Here is a 22,395-nt window from a genome sequence, read left to right on the forward strand (position 1 = left end):
GTGTGGTGAGATGTGTTCCACACTGGGCATGCATACTCAGCAGCAGAGTAGCATAGCGCAGGGGCAGATGTCTTCACTGTGTCTGGTTGTGATCCCCAGGTTGTGCCAGTCAGCTTGTGGCATAATGTGGCATGTCTCATTAAGAGCCACATCCACTGTTTTAGTGTGGTGAGATGTGTTCCACACTGGGCATGCATACTCAGCAGCAGAGTAGCACAGCGCAACGGCAGATGTCTTCACTGTGTCTGGTTGTGATCCCCAGGTTGTGCCAGTCAGCTTTCATATGATATTGATTGAGAACCGAGCAATGATTCATGGTGTAAGAACCAAGTGGATACAAATCTGTCTTTGTTTTCGTCAGTGCCATGTCAGATGGCTCTCCTATTGTACACATCGGTGGTTCCTGAAATGGGCACCAATTCCTCTCTATGGCAGCATTTGGGTTTGGATTTGATCCAGAGATGTGGACAAGTAGTTCTTCCCGTTCCAAAAGTCTGAAATGCCTCTTCTCGGGAAGAACTGGAAGGCAAAACATGGTAGTTTGCACCGGAATCCAACCTCTGAGAATATCTCTGAACTTAGTAGAAGTGGAAGGAGGTTCCTCACCTTTGGATGAATCCATCATTCATTACATGCTTCTTGAGTCTCTTTGGACTGTAGTTGCTTTGCTTGGTGTTACATGAAACCTCTTTTCTTTCTGTTTCTCCTCTTTCCGCTCCCTCCTCCCACCACTAGGATCCTTGCCACAGCTGGGACCCAGTTCGATCTACGGACTCTGAGAGCCGTGAGAGTATTGAGGCCACTGAAGCTTGTCTCAGGAATCCCAAGTGAGTATACATTGCCTGGGGATGGTGGGAGATGTAGTCAAACATATCGATACTGTGGCAGGTTAGGGAAGACTCTCCAGTGAAGACATTTAGCCGGAACATGGAACATGTCCTCTCTCCCTCTGAGATGTTCTGCGAGCTGCAGCCTGAACAAATCCGGGGATTCCTGGAATTGAAGTCCGAAAGGAATATGGAGATCTGGGGACTGTTATTTGTGATCTTTGCAATGACCGTTATGTACCAGAACAGCATTTCTCAACCTAAGGGTCGAGACACCTGGGGGGTTTCAGAGGGGTCGCCATAGACCAGTGCAAAACATGTATTTCTGATGGTCTTAGGAATTCCTTTGGATGAGAAAGCTGAAGATCTCTTGGCATGTCCTTCTCTTCTTTTTTGGAAACAGGTGGCAAATCCTCACACCAAAAACCCTCCTCCACTGTGATTGACCAGCCTCTCAGCCAAGGGGAGGGCTGTTTCTGAGACTTCAAGCAGGGAGGGGAGAGCAAGCATATGTGGTGCGCATGTGCGGGGTGAGGGAGAGCGTGCAAGGCTGGAGGGAGGCTCACACCAGTGAGTTCCTTCAAGGCATGGGATTTCTGTGTGGAAAATTTGGCCCAATTCTATCGTTGGTGGGATTCAGAATGCTATAGGTGAACTATACATCCCAGCAACTACAACTCCCAAATGTCAAGATCTATTTTCTCCAAACTCTACATTTGGACATATTGAGCATTTGTGCCAAGTTTGGTGCAACTCCCAAATGTCAAGGTGTATTTTCCCCAAACTCCACCACTATTCACATTGGGCATATTGAGTATTCATGTCAAGTTTGGTCCAGATCTATCATGGTTTAAGTCCACAGTAATCTCTGGATGCAGGTGAACTACAACTCCCAAACTCAAGGTCAATTCCCATCAGACCCTGGGAGTTCGGTGTGCCAGGTTTGGTTCGATTCCGTCGTTGGTGGAATTCAAAATGCTATTTGATTGTAGGTGAATTATAAATCATAGCAACTACAACTCCCAAATGTCAAGGTCTAATTTCCTCAAACTCCACCAGTATTCACATTCAGGCATATTGAGTATTCATGCCAAGTTTGGTCCTGATCTATCATGGTTTGAGTCCACAGAGGTCTTGGATGTACATCTCCCAAACTCAATATCAATTCCTACCAGACCCTTCCAGTATTTTCTGTTGGTCATGGTTCACAGTGCTCTCTGGATGTAGGTGAACTACATCTCCCAAACTCAATGTCAATTCCCACCAGACCCTTCCAGTATTTTCTGTTGGTCATGGGAGTTCTGTGTGCCAGGTTTGGTTCAATTCCATCGTTGATGGGGTTCAGAATGCTCTTTGATTGTAGGTGAACTATAAATCCCAGCAAGTAGAACTCCCAAATGTCAAGGTCTATTTTCCCCAAATTCCACCAGTGTTCACATTTTGGCATATTGAGTATTCATGTCAGGCTTGGTCCCAGTCTATCATGGTTTGAGTCCACAGTGCTCTCTGGATGTAGGTAAACTACAACTCCAAAAGTCAAGATCAATATGCACCAGACCCTTCCAGTATTTTCTTTTGGTCTTGGGAGTTCTGTGTGCCAAGTTTGATTCGATTCCATCATTGGTCGAGTTCAGAATGTTCTTTGATTGTAGGTGAACTATAAATTCCAGCAACTACAACTCCCAAATGTCAAAGTCTATTTTCCCTAAACTCCACCAGTGGTCAGATTTGGGCATATTGAATATTCATGCCAAGTTTGGTCCCAAAGTCAAGATCAATTCTCACCAGTCCCTTCCAGTATTTTCTGTTGGTCTTGGGAGTTCTGTGTGCCAGGTTTGGTTTGATTCCATCGCTGGTGGAGTTCAGAATGCTCTTTGATTGTAGGTGAACTATAAATCCCAGCAACTACAACTCCCAAATGACAAAATCAATCCTCCCAGAACCCTACCAGTATTCAATTTTGGGTGTATCGGGTATTTGTGCCAAGTTTGGTCCAGTGAATGAAAATACATCCTGCATATCAGATATTTACATTAGGATTCATAACAGGAGCAAAAGACCTCAACAATGCTTCCTGGCTCAGGAAAATGGTCCTTTCAGCTCCGGAGCTTCCTAGCAGCTGGCTATGTGACTGCAGCTTTTGTTTCATTCTGCAGCGTCTGCATAAAATTATCTGACTCTGCCGTCTCCTTGACTTTGGAGGCGCTTATCTCTCTCTCTTGATATAATTGAAAATGTATCTTATGCTGGAGAAGGGCATGGCGGTTGACTGACCCAACGGGAGTGACGAGTGGAGTGCCATAAGCATGGCTCCGTCCTGGGCCCGGTTCTGTTCAACTTCTGTATTAATGACTTAGACCAATGTTTCCCAACCTTCCTAATGCCGTGACCCCTTAATACAGTTCCTCATGTTGAGGGGAACCCCATGGCATGCCCAAATGTGCATACCAGTGTTTGATTTTGTCATTTGGGAGTTCTTGTTGCTGGGATTCATAGTTCCCCTACAATCAAAAAGCATTCTGAACTCCACCGATGATAGAATTGAACCAAACTTGGCACACAGGACTCCCAAGACCAACAGAAAATACTGGAAGGCTTTGGTCGGCATTGACCTTGAGTTTTGGAGTTGTAGTTCACCTAGAGCACAGTGGACTCAAACAATGATGCACGCATACTCATTCTGCCCAAAAGTGAACACTGGTGGAGTTTGGAGAAGATGGACTTGACATTTGGGAGTTGTTTCTGCTGGGATTTATAGTTTACCTATAATCAAAGAGCATTCTGAACCCCACCAACAATAAAATTGGGCCAAACTTCCCACACAGAACCCCAATGACCAACAGAAAATACTGTGTTTTCTGATTTTATTGATTTATTTACCATGTCAGGGGCAACCAGACCATTGTATTACATTTCTAACAGAACAAAACAAGCAAACAGATAGAAAAACACAACATTTGGAAGCTTGGTAGTTGGTTAAATGTCCTTTGACCAGTATCTGGCCACTTGGAGTGCTTCTGGTGTTGCCGCAAGAAGGTCCTCCATTGTGCATGTGGCAGGGCTCAGGGTGCATTGCAGCAGGTGGTCAGTGGTTTGCTCTTCTCCACACTCGCATGTCAAGGATTCCACTTTGTAGCCCCATTTCTGAAGGTTGACTCTGCATCTCGTGGTGCCAGAGCACAGTCTGTTCAGCTCCTGCCAAGTCGCCCAGTCTTCTGTGTGCCCAGGAGGGAGTCTCTCATTTGGTATCAGCCATGGATTGAGGTTCTGGGTTTGAGCCTGCCACTTTTGGACTCTCGCTTGCTGAGGTGTTCCAGTAAGTGTCTCTGTAGATCTTAGAAAACTATTTCTAGATTTAAGTCTTTGACGTGCTGGCTGATACTCAAACAGGGGATGAGCTGGAGATGTCACTGCCTTGGTCCTTTCATTATTGGCTGCTACTTCCTGGCGGATGTCAGGTGGTGCAATACCGGCTAGACAGTGTAATTTCTCCATTGGTGTAGGGCGCAGACACCCCGTGATAATGTGGCATGTCTCATTAAGAGCCACATCCACTGTTTTAGTGTGGTGAGATGTGTTCCACACTGGGCATGCATACTCAGCAGCAGAGTAGCATAGCGCAGGGGCAAATGTCTTCACTGTGTCTGGTTGTGATCTCCAGGTTGTGCCAGTCAGCTTTTGTATGATATTGTTTCTAGCACCCACTTTTTGCTTGATGTTCAGGCAGTGCTTCTTGTAGGTAAGAGCACAGTCCAGAGTGACTCCCAGGTATTTGGGTGTCCTGCAAGTGGGATTCCTTCCCAGGTCATCCTTAGAGCTCGGGATGCTTGTCTGTTCTTGAGATGAAAGGCACATGTCTGTATTTTAGATGGGTTGGGGATCAGTTGGTTTTCCCTGTAATAGGCAGTAAGAGCACCTAGAGCTTTGGAGAGCTTCTGTTCAACCATCTCAACGCTCCCTGATGGTCTTTGATGACCCATCTGACCCCCACTCATGACCCCCCAGGGGTCCCGACCTCCAGGTTGAGAAACACTGACTCAGAGGAAGGGTTCGAAGGCATGACCAATAAGTTTGCAGAAGGGATCAAATTGGGACTGAGACTTTGTTTCCTCCCTTTGAAATTCTCCAAGTTGAACAGTATTTCTATCCAAAATAAGTAGAGGTTTGGAATCTCCAAATAGAAATGCATGGATTACCAATGCCACTATGAAAAGTAACTAATAACTGGGGATGGCACCACTGTAAAATGTGAGCTTCCAAGCTCTGTGTGCCTTCGCGCCTGGGGGTTATAACTCTTAGTGAAACCCCCCAGGGGATTGCTTCTTGCCCTCCTTTAGGAAAATTGGAACTCCCAAAGACCAAAACACTGTAGATAACTCAAAATAGGTTTTATTGTTCACAAAGAGTTATCTCTTTAAGGCAATAAGCTGGAAGTTTCAAAGGGGTAAAGGAAAATATACATTACAGTCTCTGGTTGTCTTGGGTCCAAGGAGTTTTGCAGCTGAGAAGCTTTTCCAAGTTCCCTCTTTCTCAATGGCTGTGAATATCGGAATAATCACAACCCGAATTCCAATGGCCTATATTCGAAGGGACAAAGCCTTCCTCTGGTGCCAAAGGACTGGTTTGAAGGTGCTTGAGACTTCTCAACATCGTCCAGGTTGATCTGAACATGAAGCATAAGTCTCAAGGGTAAGAACCTCAGAATTGGTGCTGAGAGGTAACTTAATCAGGGGCTTTAGAGCCAAGTCTCTTTCTCATGTCCATCTGATATAAAGTCTGATGGTGGAATGGAAAAGGAAAGCGCTCCCTTCCTCCAGGACGAGGTGGAGCCAAACAATTGAGCTGAGGCAGCAATATAACTGGTGCAAACAACATTGACTGACAGCTATAAATAACCATTCAATCCAACTATACATATACAGGGTAAAAGGGCAGGATTAAGCATGATACAACAGTTTAAATCTTGCAACGAACAGTTCTGCATATAGGTGACGCCACTTGCGCCATCACACTCTGCTAGATACCATATTTTAAGTAAATGCTTCCTTCTGCAAAGGTTGACTCTGCTTGGACCTTCTTGTTTAGGTTTACAGGTTGTCCTCAAGTCCATCATGAAGGCGATGGTGCCTCTTCTTCAGATCGGGCTCCTCCTCTTCTTCGCCATTGTGATGTTTGCCATCATCGGACTGGAGTTCTACATGGGCAAGTTCCACAAAGCCTGCTTCTCCAACGAAACAGGTGAGATGCCACATGGATGCTCTCCAACTTAGCTTATGTGGTGCCAACTTAGCTTGATGTGGTTCCCATTCTACATACAGAAGCTCCATTCTCATGCTTTTCCGATGCAGCAGTTTCCTTTCTGAATTGAATCAAAAACATTGGCAGATTGATAGGTCTCAATTCCCGAATCAGGGATGTTTCAGCTGCATGGGAAACCTGGGACCAGCTGTCTCCCCAACGTCACAAACTGTGAGCCTGAATGCCTCTGCCTTTCTCTGCAGCCCTTCTCAAAATAGTGGGAGGAAGTATCACTTTGTACCAAGCAGGAAAGGAAAGTAAGTTTGTTTTGGTGGGCAAGATTGCTTTAGATGCATCATCGGTGGGGTTCAGTGTGCTCTCTGGCTGTAGGGTAAACTACAACTCCCAGAAAGGAAGGTCAAACCCCACCCCCCAAACCCCTCCAGTAATCACATTTCAACATATCATGTATATGTGCCAAGTTTGGTCCAGATCCATCGTTGTTCAGTTCACAGTTCTCACTGGATGTAGGTGAACTACAACTCCCCCAAATCTAGGTGAATTTTGCCCAAAGATCTCCAGTATTTTTTTGCTGGTCATGGAGGTTCTGTGTACCAAGTTTGGCCCAATTCTATTTTTGGTGGGGTTCAGAATTCTCTTTGATTGTAGATGAACTATAAATCCCAGCAACTACAACTCCCAAATGTCAAGGTCTATTTTCCCCAAACTCCACCAGTGTTCACATTTGGGCATATTGAGTTTTCATGCGAAGTTTGGTCCAGATCTATCATTGTTTGAGTCCTCTCTGGATGTAGGTGAACTACAACTCCAAAACTCAAGGCCCATGAAACCCTTACAGTATTTTCTATTAGTCTTGGGAGTTCTGTGTGGCAAGTTTGTTTCAATTCCATCATTGGTGGAGTTAAGAATGCTCTTTGATTGTAGGTGAACTATAAATCACAGCAACTACAACTCCCAAATGTCAACGTCTACTTTCCATAAACTCCACCAGTGTTCGCATTTGGGCATATGGAGTATTCATGCCAAGTTTGGTCCAGATTTGTCATTGTTTGAGTCCTCTCTGGATGTCTGTGAACTACAACTCCAAAACTCAAGGTCAATGCTAACAAAACCCTTCCAGTATTTTCTGTTGGTCTTGAGAGTTCTGTGTGGCAAGTTTGGCTCAATTCCATCATTGGTGGAGTTCAGAATGCTCTTTGATTGTAGGTCAACTATAAATCCCAGCAACTACAACTCCCAAATGACAAAATCAATCCCCCTCCCAACCCCACCAGTATTCAAATTTGGGTATATGGGGTATTTGTGCCAAATTTGGTCAATTGAATGAAAATTACGTGCCTATCAGATATTTATATGACAATTCATAACAGTAGCAAAATTACAGTTACTAAGTAGCAACGAAAATAATTTTATGGTTGGGGGTCACCACAACATGAGGAACTGTCTTAAGAGGTCATGGCATTAGGAAGGTTGAGAACCAATAAGCTATAAGGATTTCATGGCACAGATCAAGGAGAGTGATGGTGTTTGCAGGAACTTTGTAGCAAGATCATGGAGCTTTCCTGTAACCAGCATCCCTTGAGTACCCAGAAAGGCAAACATTGTTCATCTGACCAGCCTCTGGTAATCTCCATGGAGGCATCTTGAACGTGACCCGTCCTCATTTGTGCAAAGCAATGTGAGTCTCCTCTTGTGGAGCAGCAGTCCTTCCAAACAGGCAAAAGTAGGTCAGGGAGAGAGCTGTCAGACAAGACAGTCTTGCAGAATATTGATGGGATGGGAAGGAAGAGTCAAACAATGGGGATTGATTTCTGAGATAGGGACCACAGTGCAGATATCTTCGCCATTGGGTCTTCAGGGGGAAGGAGAGCAGATGAGATGCTCAGGGAAATGAGAAGTAGTGGAAACAGTTTTATGGGGGAAGACGAACGTGAGCAGGTCATTAGACATAAAGACATACAGCTTCTATGTAACTACATTGAATCCACAAACAACCTACTAAACAAAGAAGGGAATTGGATTTTTACTCCGCATTCATACTACCCATACACATCCATTCATCCTCATGCATCCTAGAATCAGAGAATCGGAAGAGACCTCATGGGCCATCCAGTCCAACCCCCTGCCAAGAAGCCGGAATATTACATTCAAAGCACCCCTGACAGATGGCCATCCAGCCTCTGTTTAAAAGCCTCCACCACATTCCGGGGCAGAGAGTTCCACTGCTGAACAGCTCTCACAGTCAGGAAGTTCTTCCTAATGTTCAGATGGAATCTCCTTTCTTGTAGTTTGAAGCCATTGTTCCGTGTCCTAGTCTCCAGGGAAGCAGAAAACAAGCTTGTTCCCTCATCTCTGTGACTTCCTCTCACATGGATATCATGTCTCCTCTCAGTCTTCTCTTCTTCCGGCTAAACATGCCCAGCTCTTTAAGCCACTCTTCATAGGGCTTGTTCTCCAGACCCTTGATCATTTTAGTCCCCCTCCTCTGGACATATTCCAGTTTGTCAATATCTCTCTTCAGTTATGCATGTGGCAGGGCTCAGGTTGCATTGCAGCAGGTGGTCAGTGGTTTGCTCTTCTCCGCAATCGCATGTCGTGGATTCCACTTTGTAGCCCTGTTTCTTAAGATTGGCTCTGCATCTCGTGGTGCCAGAGCGCAGTCTGTTCAGCATCTTCCAAGTCGCCCAGTCTTCTGTGTGCCCAGGGGGGAGTCTCTCATTTGGTATCAGCCATTGATTGAGGTTCTGGGTTTGAGCCTGCCACTTTTGGACTCTCGCTTGCTGGGGTGTTCCAGCAAGTGTCTCTGTAGATCTTAGAAAACTATTTCTTGATTTCTTGAGATGAAAAGCACATGTCTGTGTTTTAGATGGGTTAGGGATCAGCTGGTTTTCCCTGTAATAGGCAGTAAGAGCATCTAGAGCTTCGGAGAGTTTCTGTTCAACCATCTCAATATTCCCTGCTTGAGCAGTAATGGCATGATCACTAGCATAGATGAAGCTCTCTGTCCCTTCTGGCAGTGGCTGGTCGTTTGTGTAGATGTTGAACATGGATGGAGCAAGCACGCTCCCCTGAGGCAGGCCGTTCTTCTGTTTCCGCCATCTGCTTCTCTGTCCCTGGAACTCAACAAAGAAGCTTCTGTTTTGTAGCAGGTTTCCTATGAGGTAGGTGAGACTGTATCTTCCTTGATGATTTGGGCAAGCAACGGTGTGGGTTATGCCAGTGTTTGAGCTTTTTTGGGATATTGTGTAAGGAGGCACCTAACTTTTTCATAGAAACATCTAGCAAAGAAAAGTTGATCACCTTCTCAGTTGGTTCCATGGTTGAAATAGCTTTTACTTGAGTCTCTGAGAAATTCTCACTTTCATGGTATTTGGGATTGCTTGCGTTCTCAGAATCTGGAAGTTCTCACTTTTGTTATGTTTGGAAGTCCCCTGTACCCACTCCCTTTCGGCCTTTACTTCTACTTGCTTCTTCTTCACAGGAGAGAGGCTGGGAGATTTCCCATGTGGAGAAGAGAAGCCTGCCAGAATGTGTGATGTCGGAATATGCAGGAAATACTGGGAGGGTCCCAACTTTGGAATCACCAACTTTGACAACATCCTGTTTGCTGTGCTCACCGTCTTCCAGTGCATCACCATGGAGGGCTGGACAGACATCCTCTACAATGTAAGTGCAACTGGTGGGACTGGTGATGCAGGATCTGTAGGTGTGTTTTTAGTTGTTTACAACCCCTAGTAGTTTCAAATCAAAGACTGATAGAGCTGGGAAGAGCCTTGAACCCAAAGGGAAGCATGATCGTGTTTCTACAACAGTTCCAAAGGAGCTATCCAAACCTGAACGCTATTGTCAAGTTGGGTTCAGCACTTGGAAAACTCATGTACAACCCTGAGAAGTTGTGAATATACTGCTATCAAAACTGGAGTAGATCCCCCAAATCCTAGTCCAGCTTCACATACCAGAGGTTCTTAGAGAGAACACTTCTCTAGGCATTTGTCGGTTCTCCAGCATGAATATTGTGTCTGCTCAGGACAGAAGTTGACCATAATATTATGCCAAGAGATTCCCAGAGAAGTGTAATGGATAGGATTTATCTGGTTTATATGTTTCCAGTGACAAAAGTCTTGTATATGTTTAACCCAAATGGCAGTTTCCCCCTCATCAAGTTGGGTTCATCACTTGGAAAACTCATGTACAACCCTGAGCAGTTGTGAATATACTGCTATCAAAACTGGAATAGATCCCTCAAATCCTAGTCCAGCTTCACATGCCAGAGGTTGTTTACAACCCCTAGTAGTTTCAAATCAAAGAGTGATAGAGCTGGGAAGAGCCTTGAACCCAAAGGGAAGCATGATTGTGTTTCTACAACAGTTCCAAAGGAACTATCCAAACCCTGAACGCTATTGTCAAGTCGGGTTCATCACTTGGAAAACTCATGTACAACCCAGAGCAGTTGAGAATATATTGCTATCAAAACTGGAATAGACCCCCCACATTCTAGTCCAGCTTCACATGCGAGAGGTTCTTAGAGAGAACACTTCTCTAGGCATTTGTTGGTCCTCCAGCATGAATATTGTGTCTACTCAGGACAGAAGTTGACCATAATATTATGCCGAGAGATTCCTAGCGAAGCCTAATGGATAGGATTTGTCTGGTTTGTATGTTTCCAGTGACCAATGTCTTGTATATGTTTAACTCAAATGGCATTTTCCCCCTTGTCAAGTCGGGTTCATCACTTGGAAAACTCATGTACAACCCTGAGAAGTTGTAAATATACTGCTATCAAAACTGGAGTAGATCCCCCAAATCCTAGTCCAGCTTCACATGCCAGAGGTAGTTTACAACCCCTAGTAGTTTCAAATCAAAGACTGATAGATCTGGGAGGAAACTTGAACCCAAAGGGAAGCATGATCGTGTTTCCACAACAGTTCCAAAGGAGCTATCCAAATCCTGATCGCTATTGTCAAGTTGGGTTCATCACTTGGAAAACTCATGTACAACGTGGAGCAGTTGTGAATATACTGCTATCAAAACTGGAGTAGACCCCCCAAATCCTAGTCCAGCTTCACATGCAGAGGTTGTTTACAACCCCTAGTAGTTTCAAATCAAAGACTGATAGAGCTGGGAAGAGCCTTGAACCTAAAGGGAAGCATGATTGTGTTTCTACAACAGTTCCAAAGGAGCTATCCAAATTCTGAATGCTATTGTCAAGTCGGGTTCATCACTTGGAAAACTCATGTACAACCCTGAGAAGTTGTGAATATATTGCTATCAAAACTGGAGCAGATCTCCCAAATCCTAGTCCAGCTTCACATGCCAGAGATAGTTTACAACCCCTAGTAGTTTCAAATCAAAGACTGATAGAGCTGGGAGGAAACTTGAACCCAAAGGGAAGCATGATCGTGTTTCTACAACAGTTCCAAAGGAGCTATCCAAATCCTGAACGCTATTGTTAAGTTGAGTTCAGCACTTGAAAAACTCATGTACAACCCAGAGCAGTTGTGAATATACTGCTATCAAAACTGTAGATCCTCCAAATCCTAGTCCAGCTTCACATGCCAGAGGTTCTTAGAGAGAACACTTCTCTAGGCATTTGTCGGTCCTCCAGCATGAATATTGTGTCCACTCAGGACAGAAGTTGACCATAATATTATGCCAAGAGATTCCCAGAGAAGTGTAATGGATAGGATTTATCTGGTTTATATGTTTTCAGTGACAAAAGTCTTGTATATGTTTAACCCAAATGGCAGTTTCCCCCTCGTCAAGTTGGGTTCATCACTTGGAAAACTCATGTACAACCCTGAGCAGTTGTGAATATACTGCTATCAAAACTGGAATAGATCCCTCAAATCCTAGTCCAGCTTCACATGCCAGAGGTTGTTTACAACCCCTAGTAGTTTCAAATCAAAGAGTGATAGAGCTGGGAAGAGCCTTGAACCCAAAGGGAAGCATGATTGTGTTTCTACAACAGTTCCTAAGGAGCTATCCAAACCCTGAACACTATTGTCAAGTCGGGTTCATCACTTGGAAAACTCATGTACAACCCTGAGAAATTGTGAATATACTGTTATCAAAACTGGAGTAGATCCCCCAAATCCTAGTCCAGCTTCACATGCCAGAGGTTGTTTACAACCCCTAGTAGTTTCAAATCAAAGACTGATAGAGCTGGGAAGAGCCTTGAATCCAAAGGGAAGCATGATTGTGTTTCTACAATAGTTCCAAAGGAGCTATCCAAACCCTGAACGCTATTGTCAAGTTGGGTTCAGCACTTGGAAAACTCATGTACAACCTGGAGCAGTTGTGAATATACTGCTATCAAAACTGGAGTAGATCCCCCAAATCCTAGTCCAGCTTCACATGCCAGAGGTTGTTTACAACCCCTAGTAGTTTCAAATCAAAGACTGATAGAGCTGGGGAGACCCTTGAACCCAAAGGGAAGCATGATCGTGTTTCTACAACAGTTCCAAAGGAGCTATCCAAACCCTGAACGCTATTGTCAAGTCGGGTTCATCACTTGGAAAACTCATGTACAACCCTGAGAAGTTGTGAATATATTGCTATCAAAACTGGAGCAGATCTCCCAAATCCTAGTCCAGCTTCACATGCCAGAGGTAGTTTACAACCCCTAGTAGTTTCAAATCAAAGACTGATAGAGCTGGGAGGAAACTTGAACCCAAAGGGAAGCATGATAGTGTTTCCACAACAGTTCCAAAGGAGCTATCCAAACCCTGAACGCTATTGTTAAGTCGAGTTCAGCACTTGGAAAACTCATGTACAACCCAGAGCAATTGTGAATATACTGCTATCAAAACTGGAGTGGATCCTCCAGCTTCATATGGCAGAGGTTCTTAGAGAAAACACTTCTCTAGGCATGTCGGTCCTCCAGCATGAATATTGTGTCCGCTCAGGACATAAGTTGACCATAATATTATGCCGAGAGATTCCTAGCGAAGCGTAATGGATAGGATTTATCTGGTTTGTATGTTTCCAATGACAATGTCTTGTATATGTTTAACCCAAATGGCATTTTCCCCCTCTGTGAAGCTTACCTTAGTTGCAACATTTTGTGAAACTCCAGGAGGAACGGCGTGGAACAAAACTCCACCGATCAGCACAATAAGACATTCCCAGTTGCATTGTTTCCAATCAGCTTGGCTGGTCTTTTGAGCAAGGAAATGTGCTGCCTCAGGAATTTATACACAGTCTTTGGAAACAAGGCACTGCTATATCGATGTGAGGAATATAGATGGGTTGAGGAACTTTGTAGCAAACGCCTCGATGTATCCAAAGATTGGCATGGCAGCCATTCTGCCTCCGGTGTCTCTTTTCCAATCTCTCGCCCTCTGATAATAAATTAAAGGGTTATAAAAAGGCAAGCAGATGGATTGGAGGTTCTCGCTGAACACACAAATCTTTGTTCCTCTTTGCTCCGTTTGTTCGTGCCTTAAGCTTTCGGGGAGTTTCCACCCCTCCCTTTTTTTTAATTGAAGCCGATGAAAGCTTTCTAAGCAAGACATTATCTGGGAAGTGATTTATGCTGGAGACAGAGAGATTAAAGCATCAATGAGGCAAAAAGGTTTGAGGGGACACAGGGGAGGGGAATGCCTATTCTGGAGGCAGCCTCGTAAACTTGGCGGCGTCATTGGTTTTGTGGTCATGGAGTAGTGGGTCTGGGGGCGATGAACGTATGATCCTCGGAGAGGCATATGGGTAGCATACTTTATAATATACTTTATTTATATTCCGAGGAGACTCAGGGCAGATTACAGAACACATGTATGGCAAACATTCAATGCCGTCATACAATTAACAAGGACAGATGATACCTAAACAGAGGTAAAGGCTTTCCCATATTTTTCCATTTCCGGCATCTGGAGGCTGTGCTCAACTCCGACCACATGGGGTGCTGTCACTCCATCTTCCACATCTTCGATGTAGACATCCTCTCAATCAAATCACCTTTTATTACCTCCCTATTTTTATTACCTCCCTGCTTAAAGCGGTAACTATTTATCCACTCACATTTCTATTTTCTATCTGCTACGTGAGCCCCTGGTGGCACAGTGGGTTAAAGCACTGAGCTGCTGAGCTTGTTGATCGAAAGGTCGCAGGTTCGATTCCGGGGAGCGGCGTGAGCTTCCGCTGTCAGTCCTAGCTTCTGCCAACCTAGCAGTTCGAAAACATGCAAATGTGAGTAGATTAATAGGTACCGCTCCGGTGGGAAGGTAACAGTGCTCCATGCAGTCATGCCGGCCACATGACCTTGGAGGTGTCTACGGACAACGCTGGCTCTTCGGTTTAGAAATGGAGATGAGCATCACACCCCAGAGTCAGACATGACTGGACTTAATGTCAGGGGACTACCTTTACCTTTACCTTACTTGAGTAGAAGCTGAGGATGATGGCGGGCGCTCACCTGGACCCGGGCTTGAACTGCCAATGTTTTGATCTGCAGCTTAGAGGTTTAATCTGCTGTGCTAAGACCAGCCTTGACCTTTTGGGTCCTGAGTAAAAACATATTATTTTAGACATTTGATCAGGCTTCTGCAGGAATAACTCTGTGTCTGGTCCCTGGGCACCACAATTCAAGAAGGATATGGATAATTTATTTATTTAATGCATTTTACCACACTCTATCTCAGCCCAGAGACGAGGTTCCCAATCTGGCCGTTATTCAATTCCACATTGAAACATGAAAGCCAGTTGTGCATGTACCTTGGGAAGTCAGATCTGGCCACAGTGGTCCACGCTCTTGTTACATCCTGAATAGATTACTGCAACACACTCTATGTGGGGTTGCCTTTGAAGACTGTTTGGAAACTTCAATTAGTCCAAAGGGCGGTGGCCAGATTACTCACCGGGGCGTCATACAGAGAACATACCACCCCTCTGTTATGTCAGCTCCACTGGCTTCCGATCCAGTTCCAAGCACAATTCAAAGTGCTGGTTTTGACCTACAAAACCCTATACATCTCCGGCCCAGCGTACCTGTCCAAACACATCTCCTTCTATGTCCCGCCTCAGAGTTTAAGATCTTCTGGGGAGGCCCTGCTCTCAGCCCCACCTCTGTCACAAGTGAGGTTGGTGGGTATGAGGAGCAGGGCCTTCTTGTTGGTGGCCCCTCACCTGTGGAATTCTTTTCCCGGGGAAATTAGGTCATCAACATCCCTCCTCTCTTTCAGAAGGAAACTAAAAACATGGATATGGAACCAGGCCTTTGGGTAATCTAGAAGACAGACAAAGGACAATGACGACTAGAATTGGATAGGATTATGACAATGCGGAATGAACTTATGGATTTTGAGCTTGGCGAACGTTGATCACTAGATTGGCTTTTATTAGTTGCATTGTATAATTGGATTGTTTTAATTATTTATAATTGTTGCTGATATGTATTTTATCTTACTATGTGTATTACTTGCATCAAATTGCGCCTTTTGTAAGCCGCCCTGAGTTCCCCTTCGGGGGTTGAGAAGGGCAGGGTAGAAATGTTCGAAATAAATCAATAAATAAATACAAATACACAACACATTAAACATTAAAATCAGAAAATAAAGCATATACATACAATTAAATAACTGTTCAAAATATAGCAACTTAAATTGTTAAAAAGTCAATTTCATTTTATGCTAGGTGGTATCCCTTGAGAGTTTTCTGTTTCACTTAATTCCTCTTCACTCGATCCCTTATCTAATGATGTTGTTTCTGGCTCCTGTGACTGACCTCGGAGCCCAGTTTCATTACCCTGGCCTGAATCTTCAGAACTTTGGACCTGGCCTGAATGTGCATCCCTTTAAACCCCAGGGAATCTCACAACCCTTCTAAAAAATCAGTGAACCCATCAGCCCCTGACTGCTGAGCTACAACACCAATTCAGCTGGAACAGGCAACGATGATGGCCTTCCCACGCGATGCACACATTTTCTCCAAGGAAACCTAACAAAGGAAAAACCAGGCAAAACTTAACATCTTGTGGTGAGGATTTATTTGTCGTGTCAGGGCAACCAGTCAATTGTATTACATTTCTAACAGAACAAAACAAACAAACAGACAAAACACAAAAATGGCAAGTTTGGTAGTTGATTAAATGTCCTTTGACCAGTATCTGGCCACTTGGAGCACTTCTGGTGTTGCCGCAAGGAGGTCCTTCATTGTGCATGTGGCAGGGCTCAGGTTGCAATACAGCAGGTGGTCTGTCGTTTGCTCTTCTCCACACTCACATGTTGTGGATTCCTCTTTGTGCCCACATTTCTTCAAGTTGGCTCTGCATCTCGTGGTGCCGGAGCGCAGTCTGTTCAGCGTCTTCCAAGTTGCCCAGTCTTCTGTGTGCCCAGGGGGGAGTCTCTCATTTGGTATCAGCCATTGGTTGAGGTTCTGGGTTTGAGCCTGCCACTTTTGGACTCTCGCTTGCTGAGGTGTTCCAGCAAGTGTCTCTGTAGATCTTAGAAAACTATTTCTAGATTTATGTCATTGACCTGCTGGCTGATACCCAAACAGGGGATGAGCTGGAGATGTCTCTGCCTTGGTCCTTTTACTATTGGCTGCTACTTCCCGGCGGATGTCAGGTGGTGCGATACCGGCTAGACAGTGTAATTTCTCCAGTGGTGTAGGGCGCAGACACCCCGTGATAATGCAGCATGTCTCATTAAGAGCCACATCTACTGTTTTAGTGTAGTGAGATGTGTTCCACACTGGGCATGTGTACTCAGCAGCAGGGTAGCATAGACAAGGGCAGATGTCTTCACTGTGTCTGATTGTGATCCCCAGGTTGTGCCAGTCAGCTTTCGTATGATATTTTTTCTAGCACCCACTTTTTGCTTGATGTTCAGGCAGTGCTTCTTGTAGATCAGAACATGGTCCAGAGTGACTCCCAGGAATTTGGGTGCGCTGCAATGCTCCAGTGGGATTCCTTCCCAGGTCATCCTCAGAGCTCGGGATGCTTATCTGTTCTTGAGGTGAAAAGCACATGTCTGTGTTTTAGATGGGTTAGGGATCAGCTGGTTTCCCCTGTAATAGGCAGTAAGAGCACCTAGAGCTTCGGACAGCTTCTGTTCTACCATCTCAAAGCTCCCTGCTTGAGTGGTAATGGCACGATCATCAGCATAGATGAAACTCTCTGTCCGTTCTGGCAGTGGCTGGTCATTTGAGAAGATGTTGAACATGGATGGAGCAAGCACGCTCCCCTGAGGCAGGCCGTTCTCCTGTTTCCGCCATCTGCTTCTCTGGCCGTGGAACTCAACAAAAAAGCTCCTGTTTTGTAGCAGGTTTCCTATGAGGCAGGTGAGGTGGTAATCCTTTGTGATATTATACATTTTTCTCAGGAGAAGGCGGTGGTTCACAGTGGTGAGGATGAAAATACATAATTTGCTGATCTCTAGGAGCAAAGCCTCACTTTATTTTCCTTCACTGTAGTATGTCCAAGGATTGTATAGACCCTAAGTGAATCTTTCATGAAGGGATACAAGATAGAAGCACCCAGCTGCTCTAGAGTAAGTTTCATCATAGTATTGCTATTAAGAAAAAAAGAAGAAAATGAGGAATACATGTTAGCTGAGGATGGTGTGAAGGGAGTTCCTAAAAACAACCGAATTCTAGTGTATGTCCCATCCTTGTTCCTCTCTTCATTCCAAATCAGTTTCCTGCAACTCTTCTCTTTCGAATTGGCACAAAGGCCAGACTTAAATCACATTAGCTGGATGGATTCTAGACGAAGGATGTCACCTTTTGTGCCCTGGTTTGGTATTTATAGTGGTGGGCTTTTTTTCCTTCTTCTTCTCATGCTTCATTCAATAGTTGTGTTTGCCTGGAAATTTATAGAGCATGTCTTTGCCTATTAGTTGTGTTTACGAGATGATCGATTTTGACAGCGCTATTAGCAAATTTATCTCCTGGGTGCTGGCATAGATGGCAGATGGGACTTCCATCACGTCAGGGTGGCTGTTTAGAATTAGCATCCCAACACTGCCAATGAGGGTTAGAAAAGGATTCACCATCAGCAAATCCAGGGGTCACTTGAGGTGAAGCCAATCACAGCCCATTGGCTACCGGCCTTCGATCCCATAAAGTTGTATGACAGAATTAAAGAAATACAAATAAATAATGCTCAGCCTCCCTCCTCTCTTGCAACACCTAAGAACCCTTTGGTACGCCTTCTGGTTGGGGTAAGTGTTGGAGATCAGGTGTCCAATGCTCAAAGAGTAGGCCCATCCCAGGGTTCTGATAGGTTCATAAATGTAGATAGTCTATTTATAGTTCCAGGGTCTTGTTGCATGGAACACAGACTTGGAGATTGCTGTGCTGAGTTGGGAATTGTGGATTGTTGAATTGAGTTCTGGATTCGTGGATTGCTGAATTGAGTTCCAGATTGATGGATTGTAGAATTAAGTTCTGGATTTGTGGATTGTGGATTGAGTTCTGGGTTTGTGGATTGTTGAATTGAGTTCTGGATTTGTGGATGGTTAACTTTTGGATTTGTGAGTTGTTGAATTGAGTTCTGGATTTGTAGATTGTTGACTTTTGGATTTGTGGGTTGTTGAATTGAATTCTGGGTCTGTGGATTGTTGAATTGACTTCTGGATTTGTGGATGGTTGAATTGAGTTCTAGGTCTGTGGATTGTTGAATTGAGTTCTGGGTTTGTGGATGGTTGAATTGACTTCTGGATTTGTGGATTGTTGAATTGACTTCTAGATTTGTGGATTGTTGAATTGAGTTCTGGGTCTGTGGATTATTGAATTGAGTTCTGGGTCTGTGGATGGTTGAATTGATTTCTGAATTTGTGGATTGTTGAATTGAGTTCTGGATTTTTGGGTTGTTGAATTGAGTTCTGGGTTTGTGGATCACTCAGCTGAGTTCTGGATTTGTGGGTTATTGAATTAAGCTCTGGATTCCTGGATTGTTTGATTGAGTTCTGGGTTTGGGGATTGTTGAATTGACTTCTGGGTTTGTGAATTGTTGAATTGACTTCTGGGTTTGTGAATTTTTGAATTGACTTCTGGATTTTTGGATTGTTGTGTTCTGGATTTATGGGTTGTTGAATTGAATTCTGAGTTTGTGAATTTTTGAATTGAGTTCTGGATTTGTGGATTGTTGAATTGAGTTCTGGGTCTGTGGATTGTTGTGTTCTGGATTTGTGGGTTGTTGAATTGAATTCTGGGTTTGTGGATCACTCAGTTGAGTTCTGGATTTGTGGATTGTTGAATTGAGTTCTTGATTTGTGGATCACTCAATTGAGTTCTGGATTTGTGGATTGTTGAATTGACTTCTGGATTTTTGGATCACTCAGTTGAGTTCTGGATGTGCGGGTTGTTGAATTGTGTTCTGTATTTGTGGATTGTTGAATTGAGTTCTGTGTCTGTGGATTGTTGAATTGAGTTCTGGATTTGTGGGTTGTTGAGTTCTGGATTTGTGGGTTGTTGAATTGTGTTCTGGATTTGTGGACTGTTGAACTGAGTTCTGGATTTGTGGATCTCTCAGTTGAGTTCTGGATTTCTGGGTTGTTGAATTGAGTTCTGGATCTGTGGTTCACTCAGTTGAGTTCTGGATTTCTGGATTGTTGGATTGAGTTCTGGATTTGTGGATCATTGAGTTGAGTTCTAGTGGCTATGGTCCTAAATGTTAGTGGGCTTTGTAAATCTCATTTGGAGTCAACCAGAGTGCTGAGCTCCTATTGCCCCAGACTTTAAATGCACTATCCAAGTGCTTACATTGATCCCTAAACAGATTCAGGACAAGAATAGCTCTCTTAATGTCTAGACGAAAACCTGGAAGAGATCCGTCTAGTATTGATATGGAAGCTACGAGCCACAATTGGTTCTGCCAGTTCCCGTTGTTCTTCTTTAGCCAACCCTTTTCTCTCTGCTCTCCTAGAAACTACTGAAGTTGTCCATTATTTTCCTTTGCACTCTTCCTGTGAATGGCATCATGCTTCCATCGCTAGACTCTGGCCTAACCCGAGCTCCTTCCAAAAACAAATTCATTCAGCCTGCCAAGTGGAGTTTCAGGACAGAGTTTTTGCACAGAGGTAATGGCCTGGCAGTTTAAATTTTCATTTGCTTAAATAAATAAAAACATTGGAAGAACATACAATTAGTTCAGCCACCTCGGAGCCAACTAGCAATTGTTCGGAGGAGGCAGAGAACTGGTTTCATTCCAGCATCCATTTCTGAATGCAATCCGTTGTGGTGTTCATTGGCGAAACATTTTTGCAGCTGTGCACCATTGTCTCACACCCATCACAAGATGTTCCAGTTTCTTCTGTATGACAGTCGGGGAGAAAGATATGCCGCAGGAGCCATTGCCCCTCCAGCTAGAGACAAAAACAGAAGGCACCTTGTGATATAGACCTGATCTGGGCCTTTTGACTTCTTGGGTGGAGAGCATTCCATGGAAGCCAAGTCTAGTATATTCGAGTCAGTGCACCTGAAAGTGGTGCTCTTTGGAGAGTTGCCACCGGGTAAACAATTGGCTGCAGAAAGGAATATGGGCACAAACTTGGTTCCGATCCCTGCCATCTTTGGAGCAAAATGCTGGCCCTCCTCCAGATCGGGAAGCACTCCTGTAAAGTATTTATTTATCATGTCAGAAGCGAATTGAGAGTATAGTTATAATGTATAGAAAAGCCACAAACTTGGCAATATACACAATTTCCTTTGGACAGAAGCTGGCCACTTCGAGTGCCTCTGCTGTCACTGTAAGAAGGTTTTCCATTGTGCATGTATCAGGGCTCAGGCTGCATTGTAGTAAGTGGTCTGTGGTTTGCTCTTCTCTGCATTTGCATGTTGTGTACTCCAGTTTGTAGCCCCATTTCTTAAGGTTGGCTCTGCAACTCGTGATGCCAGAGCACAGTCTGTTCAGGGCCTTTCAAGTTGCCCAATCTTCTGTGCACCCAGGAAGGAATTTCTCATCTGGAGGAGCCCCCAGTGGTGCAGTGGGTTAAAGCCCCGTACCGACAGGACTGAAGATCGACAGGTCGCAGGTTCAAATCCGGGGAGAGGTGGATGAGCTCTCTCTATCAGCTCCAGCTCCTCATGCAGAGACATGAGAGAAGCCTCCCACAAGGATGATAAAACATCAAATCATCTGGGCATCCCCTGGGCAACGTCCTTGCAGACGGTCAATTCGCTCCCAACAGGAGCGGTTGCTCCTGACACGACAAAAAAAAGTGACTGATTGAGGTTCTGGGTTTTAGCCTGCCATTTTTGGACTCTTGCTTGCTGAGGTGTCCCCCCCTTTCACTGGCTGTTTCCACAGGGGGTCTCCTTCTACCATAAGGCAAAGAGACACTATATTACAGATACAGGGAAGGTTGAACAATTTCTAAGGAAATATGCCCAGGACTTGCCAGATGGAGAAAGACTGCATGCAGGCGATGAGAGACAAGGACATGGAAGGGGTAAAGGGGTGCTACAGAAAAGGAGAGAGCTAGAGCAGAAGGGAAATGAGAAGGAGAGTGCCCAAACGGATGAAGAAAAAGAGGAAGATGATGAAGAAGTGGAAGGAGAAGATGAAACAGCAGGGGGAATAGACTAACAAATAATTGAACATTAAGAGTAATGAAATGTGTATTTGGAAATGTAATTTTTTTTCTTACTAGAATGGGTAAAGGGTGTGGGGGGATAGGATAGGGTAGAGTAGATTAAAATGTCTATAGTAAAGGTAAAGGTAGTCCCCTGACATTAAGTCCAGTCATGTCTGACTCTGGGGTGTGGTGCTCATCTCCATTTCTAAGCCGAAGAGCCAGCGTTGTCCGTAGACACCTCCAAGGTCATGTGGCGCTCCATGACTGCATGGAGCGCCGTTACCTTCCCGTCGGAGTGGTACCTATTGATCTACTCACATTTGCATGTTTTCGAACTGCTAGGTTGGCAGAAGCTAGGGCTGACAGCGGAAGCTCACGCAGCTCCCCGGAATCAAACCTGCGACCTTTCGATCAACAAGCTCAGCAGCTCAGTGCTTTAACCCACTGCGCCACCGGGGGCTCCATAAAATGTCTATACAAAACTTAAAAATTATATCTTCTAATATTAACGGTTTAAATAATGGCTATAAACGCAAGAAAGTGGTTCATTACTTGCAGAAAACCAAAGGCAAGTTTGGTTGAGACACACCTGATTTTTGAGGATAGTCACCTGTTAAAAAAAGAAAGGTTGGGCCATTTATTCACAGCATGTAACAACAAAAAGACCAGTGGAGTACTGTTCTATATAAGAAAAGATCTGGCACCAGAGAAAATATTTTGTGATGAGGAAGGTAGAATATTTATAATAAAGGTGTGTATTTAAAAAAAACCCTGTACTGTTAGTAGGAGTGTAT

The 22,395-nt window shown here is 44.4% G+C and overlaps 1 protein-coding gene across 9 annotated transcripts in view; it reads left to right on the forward strand.

Moving 5' to 3' along the window:
• CACNA1B (calcium voltage-gated channel subunit alpha1 B) overlaps positions 1–22,395 on the forward strand; it is a 353,504-nt gene that overhangs the window by 124,468 nt on the left and 206,641 nt on the right. For all 9 annotated transcript variants that reach the window (XM_067471871.1, XM_067471870.1, XM_067471872.1 and 6 more), the window contains exons 4-6: positions 736–827; positions 5,913–6,065; positions 9,568–9,752. In XM_067471871.1, coding sequence (XP_067327972.1) covers positions 736–827; positions 5,913–6,065; positions 9,568–9,752 — 430 coding nt within the window. The remainder of the gene's footprint in view (positions 1–735; positions 828–5,912; positions 6,066–9,567; positions 9,753–22,395) is intronic.

Source organism: Anolis sagrei, chromosome 11, assembly GCF_037176765.1.
Source record: "Anolis sagrei isolate rAnoSag1 chromosome 11, rAnoSag1.mat, whole genome shotgun sequence".
In the NCBI taxonomy this organism is placed as follows: domain Eukaryota; kingdom Metazoa; phylum Chordata; class Lepidosauria; order Squamata; family Dactyloidae; genus Anolis; species Anolis sagrei.